General features: G+C 50.7%; 1 protein-coding gene across 1 annotated transcript; it reads right to left on the bottom strand.

Annotated features, from left to right (window-relative positions):
* Positions 1-1,875: 1,875 nt before the first annotated feature.
* Positions 1,876-6,133, bottom strand: LOC115616049 (E3 ubiquitin-protein ligase BRE1A-like). The gene is made up of 5 exons (XM_030504863.1): positions 6,116-6,133; positions 5,341-5,480; positions 3,217-3,308; positions 3,006-3,121; positions 1,876-2,052 (listed from the first exon to the last, which is right to left on the bottom strand). Exons 1-5 carry the CDS (start codon positions 6,131-6,133, stop codon positions 2,008-2,010), a joined length of 411 nt encoding a protein of 136 aa, XP_030360723.1. The 3' UTR covers positions 1,876-2,007.
* Between the last annotated feature and the right edge of the window lie 1,073 nt (positions 6,134-7,206).

Here is a 7,206-nt window from a genome sequence, read left to right on the forward strand (position 1 = left end):
CACTAAGTGTTTTTAGAGTCCTAATCCACATGGCTGGCACCAATGCTCATGCTACACACCCTTCATGTCACCTGGTTTCAAGCCAGGGCTGCAACACAATGAGGACTTGGGAACACCGGATAATTTGAAGTGATTTTCCCCCCCACAGCCTTCTGGGGAGCCTTGACCACTTCAAGTCAAGCCAGTACACGGGTGCAAAGGGGAGCAAGCTACATGAGGATGAGGTGCTGAAAGTAGGACAAAACCTCTTCTTGTGCCACAGGGATCTGGCTGCACACGTTGTGTTTGCACAGTGGCCTGAAGCAGGGACCATAAAACACAAACAGCAACCAGAAGAACTTTACTTGGCCTGGCAGCATGGCGTGCACTCAGCACTGGTGCAGAGCTCATAAAGATGCTGAGATTTGGTGCAGTGTGAGGTCATGCTGATGGAGTCAGCTGCAGACAGCCATTTGCCCTTCAGCCACTTTGGGAGCTGGGGCACAAGGTAAAGAGGACAATGGTAAGGTTTTTAGCTTGTTGGGTGAGATATCTGTCATCAGCTGAAAAGCAGAGTCTCACTCGGGTGAGATGCAACACCTCCCAGCTCCCACTGAACATCTACAGGCCTGCTTGACCTCAGAAAATAGAGTCTGGCACAGAGTGCTTGAAAAGTTTCCAACCTTTAACTTAAAAAGCAAAGGCAGGGCCTCCCATTTTCATGTCCAGACATTATTCCAAGAGATTTCCATCCTGTGGGAGCGTGGCCTGAGGGGACTGAAAATAACTCAACTCCATATGCTATTTGAAAGTAGGTTGTGTCTTGTGCGAGAATCCTGTGTACTTGCACGAAGGGAAAAGTAATATATGTAAAATAACCTCACACAGGGTTATTTTACATTAGGCACCCTTGTTTGTGGAGCAATAAGGCACTCAGACTCAGCCTTTCCCTGCTGAAACCAAACAAGCACATTGAAATGCAGTTTAGCTTTTGGTGATGTTTGTTTTTCCCATGTTCATGGTTTTCCTTTAATCTTTGTGCCAGACAATTAAGACAACATTCCTCTGCATCTTTCCTGCTGGTTTTTGTGATCATATAAGAGCCAGCTGTATTTGTTCCATGAAAACAACATCTAAAGCCATCCTCTGTGGTTTCAAGTGAAATCCTCCACTGTGTTGGCTCTTAACCTTGAGTTAGTCTGAAATCTGCAGTGCTTAGGAACATACCCTTAAAAATAGACTCCTTAAGGAAAGCAAATCAAGGCAGTGATGCAGCGGGGAGAGTTTGTGCTCAGGTTTGCATTGGAGTTCTCGGTTGACGGGGAGACTTCGGGGAGCCCTACAGCATAGCCGAGCGGTTATGAAACCCGGACCCGCTGTCACACGTCCCAGTCCCGGTAGATGGCGGTGCCACATCATTTATCCCTATTTTTTTCCTGCTATTTTCTTTTTTCCCAGGATCTGGGGCCGGTTTCTGCCCCGCTTGGGCGGCGTACACGCGGGGCGCTGGGGCAGCGCTGCGGAAGGGAGGATGCTCTTGGGTTTTGTTCCCCTAAAACTGCTTTTCATACAGTTTTGATAAATGTGAAATCACAGTCAGTTTCAGCGCAGCCCCAGGGCTCTGGAGCCACTTTTTGTGAAGCCCATCTGTCCCCACTCAAGCTGCTCCATCTCATAGCAAGCAGCGTAGAAGCGACAGGGAGGAGAGTGGTAATACCTGATTTGAGGGGACTATGCAGAGCCAGGCAGCCACAGCCCCTGGCTTTCTCTCCAGACTCTTTAATGGTCTCGAACAAAACCTGCTCACCCAGATCCCAGCTGCTTTCCTTAGATGATTCCCTCTCGGGAAGGACACATAGAACTGGGTGGGCAGTGTGGCTGGATGAATAAACAGCACTTCTCTTTGTAGCCTGCAAAAACCTTTATTTGGCTAAAAGTGGCCCAGGCCCCATCCAGCGCATGCTGCTGTTCACATCTCCACCTTTTTGGTGTGTCCAGGGCATGCACTGCTACTCCAGCATGGAAAGGCTAATCCTCGTCTTCCTTCTCATCATCCTTGAAGCTGCCATGGGCCTGGGACAGGAACAAAAAAGAAAAGGGACAGGGTGTGAGGAGAGTGTTGGGTGTTTCATGTATCATCCTCTAGTACCTCTAGGTATTTGATAGCACCCACAGAGAGGGTTGTAGGTGCAAACCCCACAGGGCTGGTGTGCAACAGGACAGGCAGGTCCCAGCACAGAGCTGGCGGTGTGGTTACCTCCTCCAAGTTGCTGTTGGAGCTGCTGCTCCTCTTGTCCTCTCCCCCATCTCCCTGCACGGGCTAAGAGAAAAGGACAAGCACCACCAGGGACCCTGGCACCCAGTTTGGTGTTGGAGCTGGAGCCTCGACTTAGGGACATGGCTGGTCTTGTGGGTATCTAGAGTCTGGCTGTGCACCAATGGAGCTGCTGTGGAACCACATGTGCCCATGGCCCCACAGAGACCCGCAGAGCCAAGAGCAAGGATTCGATGGTGTGTGCAGCGCAGATATCACTGTCCACAGCAGTTGAAATAGGAGGAAAAGGAGGGAGAACTGACTAGGAATATTGGGACCAAAGAGAGACCTGTCTCTCAGTGAAAAAGCCATGCATGCAGTGTGATTGCCAAGACATAGCTCCATCTGCCAGAGGTGTGGGGCTGCCATGGGTCGGACACAGCTTCCCTTCACAGTCAGGATGTAAATTAGTTGGAGCTGGTGCTTTCTAACACCCTGCAAACCCTGGCTGCTGCCTGTGCCAAGCATCCTTCTCCACAGGGCTCGGTGGCAACCTGGGAGCTCTGCACCACTCATGTCCCCACTGCATTATGCTCACATATAGAGGTGCCCTACTCCACAGCTTCCTGCTCCCTGAGACACCAGCCCCCAGCATCAGATAGTTTGGGAAGTGCTGGGCTCACCCCAAGCACCACGCTGGGGACTTTGGGTTGGAAACCCTCCGGCAAATGGTTCAGCAGCTGATCTGTGGAAAACTCCATCATTGCCCTACTTTTTCCTCTTCCTTCTTGTCCTTCTCTTTTTCTCCCTCAGTCTTTTCCTCTTCTCCCTTCTCTTCTTCCTTGTCCTTTTCCTTCTCCTCTGTCTCCTTATCTTCCCGTCCAAACCCTACAACAGGGCACAGAGGGAGGTTCATTGTCAGCATGCAGCATCCAGCACACACAAACCCCACAGGTCCCCCTGGGTTCACGCCAAACACTCACATTTCAGGATTTTTTGACATTTCAGTGAAGCCAAAGAGCTCTGGGGCACGAGACTGTCACACCTACACCACAGACAGGACCTGAAGGAGCAACTGGAGTAAGGGGAGCTTTTCAGGGATGAAAACACCTCCCCAGATCCCACCATTTGGTTTTCTCTTCTCCACCTCAGAAGAGGCCCTGTGCACTTCCTACCCCCTGAAACAGCAGGGAAAGGGGTAAAGCAGTCTGTGACCTCCACAAAATAAACATTAAACAGGACCAGACCTTGTGCCAGCCAAGCAGTACCCATTGCCCTCTGCCCAGGAAAGCAGCACGAGGAGGGTGACAGAGGCAGACAGGGAAATCTCAGGGGAAATGCACATGGAGCACACTTAAACCCCTGGGAGTAGGTGCAAATTACAGAAGTATTTCAAATTAAATGGGGATGAGTCAATAGAGAGCAGGGGTTGGGGCTCCCAGGAAGCCCCAACAGAAAGGAGATCTCCCTCAAGGACAGGATGATGGCAGGAGGGAGATGGAGACAGCAGTGAGCAGGAAAGCTGAGAGCAACAGCAAGAGAACTCCAAGCATTGATGAGGTGCCTGAAAGGTGACAGATGAAAAGGAAAGAAAGAAGCTTGCTTTAAAAATAGCAGGACCAAACAAAGTCCAGGAAATGGCCTTGTCCACAAATAGCAAAATAGAGCAAAGGGAAGGCAGCAGGGGCGAGGGATCAGATCCCTTCTGCCCGCAGGGAAGAGCGGGATTGTTCCCATGCCGCAGCAGGTAATCGGGAAACAGTTTCTGTTCCAGCTGTTGATGCAGGGAGACAGAATATTAATGTTTTCTTTTCACGCTTTTTTATCCACAAAATTACATCATCTGGTTGGTATTTGGGCTTTTAAAAGAGCAGATAACATTGATTTGTATTTTCTAGACAGGTTTCCCCTGTGGGGCAGTGGCAAGCAGTGGGGTTTGGGGCAGCGTAGCAGGAGAGACAGGTTGGATGGGGAGGGCAGGAGTGTGGGAAGTGACTGATAAAAGGCGGAATCAGTGCAAAGTTAAAATCTAATTAATAACAAACAGTAATCTAATTAATCTTTGTAATTAAGAAGTGCAACTACTGATTGGAAATAATTGCATTTTAATCTAAAATCATTAAAAATAATCAAACATTAACAAAAGAAAAGGCAGCCCCTGGGAAGATGCAGGAGGTGTAGCTGATACCCTGAGTGCCGGTCCTGCTCACCAAAGCTGCTCCACAGCTCCCACAGTGTGTGCTCAGCCCCAAACCCATGGGGGATGTCCCTGCCTTATGCCTTCACTGCTTGGGTCTGAGCAGATAGGAAAGGCACAAGGTAAACAGAGATACACAGAGGTGGACCTCAAAGAGGTGGGCAAGCAGGCCAAAGCCCAGCAGTCATGGCTGGGATGGGGTAGTGCTGCCCCAATGCATGCTGAGCAATGCCACTCTGGAGGTTACAATCCTTTAATTCCCCTCTGCACCACTAACCATGTACCTGGGGACCAATCCAGCTAATTTCCAGGAGATGGGGTGGGCTCCATCACCTGAGGGGATGTCCCCAGCACCCTGTGTAGCTCCCACCATGATCCATGGCCCAGATGACAGTTGCCAACGCTCAGCTTTATCCCTATCCCAGACCAGCAAATCCAGTTTTGCCATTCCTTGGCCACACAGAGTTTTGGGCAGGCAAGTTTCCCTGCCCCAGGTGAGCTGGTTCCCAAAAGCCCAGGCAGGCAAACCAGCAAAACCCAGCACATAGACCCATGGCTCCCAGTGACAAGCTGTGACTGCCCTCCATGGCCGAGCAAAGCATGATAAGCATGTGGCTCAGACCTCTGGTTATCTGTGTATTCATACCCCACCAGTACAACGGGTTTACAGGTTGCAGTGTTTGTGCCCACTCCTGTCCCACCCAGGGAACCAAAATCCTTCCCATGAAGCTCAAGCATGATGCCCAATTGTCATCCCCAAGACCACACTGAGCACAAGCTGTCCCAGGGATGCTCCTGGTGCACCCTCTGCTTCACCCTGCCCTCCTGCTCTGCTTTTTTAGCCTGTGGAGTTGCTATGTGAGTCTGTAAATCCCCTCAATGACACGAGGGAGACAGGGAAGTGCCTTACCTGGAGCTGAAGAAGGCAAGTGGCCTCCTGGATGCCTGGCTGGCAGCTACTGGGGATCTGGGTATTTGAGTCTTGAGGTCTCCTCCCCAGTCCCACTTTGAAAGCAGAAAAACTGGCTCTGCCACGGACAGCACATGACACTGGGAACATGACCAGTCTCATTCATTCCTGCAAGAGGCATTGCCTCCAGCACAGGCAGGAGCAGAAAGACCCTTTGCAAGCAAGCCAGGACAGCTCTGGAGGCTGCAGACATCCATAGGGACCAGCCCCAAGACCCAGGAGGACTCAGTCTGGGAATGTGCTATGGTCAGGACCCTAGTGGAAGTAGAGAAGAGGGGATTTGGAGGTGTCCTTAAAACCACAGTGAGAGAAGCCTCCAGCAGGTCTTTGTTCCACTCCTGGTGGGAGGTGTCAGGCAGCTCCAAGAGGTCCAGAATATAGAACTCAGTATTCCCAGCTCCCTCTGATGCATGTCCTTGCTGCTGGCTTTCACTCCAACATATCATTAAGCAAATACCTGTCAGCAGAGAGCAGTTACCAGCAGGTCTAAACACTTGCATAATGTGCTTCCCCTCTAATGCAATGCCCTCGTTTCTAATAGCACCAATATGGGATAATAACAGTAACAATAATGTCAAGGAGGGCTTGTGTACCTGAAAGCTAATTTGTTTTCTCCACCTAATAAAAGGTATTACCTCTCCCGCAAGATTTGCCCCATTTAAAACCTTCAACTCTACAACAAATTTGCTCCCGCAGTCATTTGACTTTAATTTACAGTAATTGCAACGCGCATGGAGCCCCCTCCTACCGAGTGAGACTAACCCTGGGTAACTCAATGCAGGGAGCAGGCAGCTGTATGGAAGTCACTTGTCCTAAAAACCAGCCATGTCTGCCCCAGGCCTCCTCCACTGGAGCCCTAAATGAAAAGCAAGACTCCCCTCAGCAGGCGTAGATCAGAAATAAAGGATGTGTTTTAACAGCAAGGGTGGATAAGCCCCGGAGCAGCTCAGCAAAGCCGGTGGCAGAGTCCCCGTTGCTGCCAACTTTACAGTCAATAGCTGTGGTACTTTATAGCAGAGATGCTTCAGCTCACATAGAAGTCATTCAGGGAACTCCTGGCAACCCATGTTGGGGTAAACCATGGCAGCAATCCCGCCTGTCCTGGCAGGATGAAGCCACCAGATCGATGCAGCCCAGGGCACAGTGCAGAAGCCTGGCAGAGATGTGCACAGGGAGCACAGTGCAGGTCCCTGTTTGGATCCAGGGAAGCTATATGGTGTTGGGACCTGATGGCATCCAGTCCTGCCACTTTAGGAGGATCCTCCCCTACAAACACCACACTCAACCTTACTCTTAACTGCTGCCTTATAGCACAGGGGCGGCTGCCACCACCCAGCAGGACAGTAGAGAGTGGAACCTGCAGCCACATCCAGGTCCCAACCCACAGACTGTGCAGGCTCTGCTCTCACCCTGCAGCAGGGTGACCCAAAACACCAGCACACGGCCACCTTTGAGCTGCTGTCACAGTGCAGAGCTGTGAGGGACTTACAGAAAACATTAATTAGCACAGTACTGGGCACTTACATCTTCTATTTCTGTGCACTTACATCTTCTTCGGCTACAGAAGACCAATCTCTGCTTAAATCCCATCATTGCAGACTACCATTTATTTAGGATCCAGTGTCCACACCTGGGAAAGAAATGCCTCCTCCTACCACAAATTCTCCCCTTCTTGCCTCTGAGTCAGGGCATTTAATTTGTGCTTGGGTGACGTGGGACATACTGTCCCTAAGGGGCCACCGGTGGCAACGTAGCTGCTGCTTCTTCCAAATGACAACAACTGCTCATCCCGCCTGTGTCAGAGGT

Source organism: Strigops habroptila, chromosome 12 (genome assembly GCF_004027225.2).
Source record: "Strigops habroptila isolate Jane chromosome 12, bStrHab1.2.pri, whole genome shotgun sequence".
In the NCBI taxonomy this organism is placed as follows: Eukaryota; Metazoa; Chordata; class Aves; order Psittaciformes; family Psittacidae; genus Strigops; species Strigops habroptila.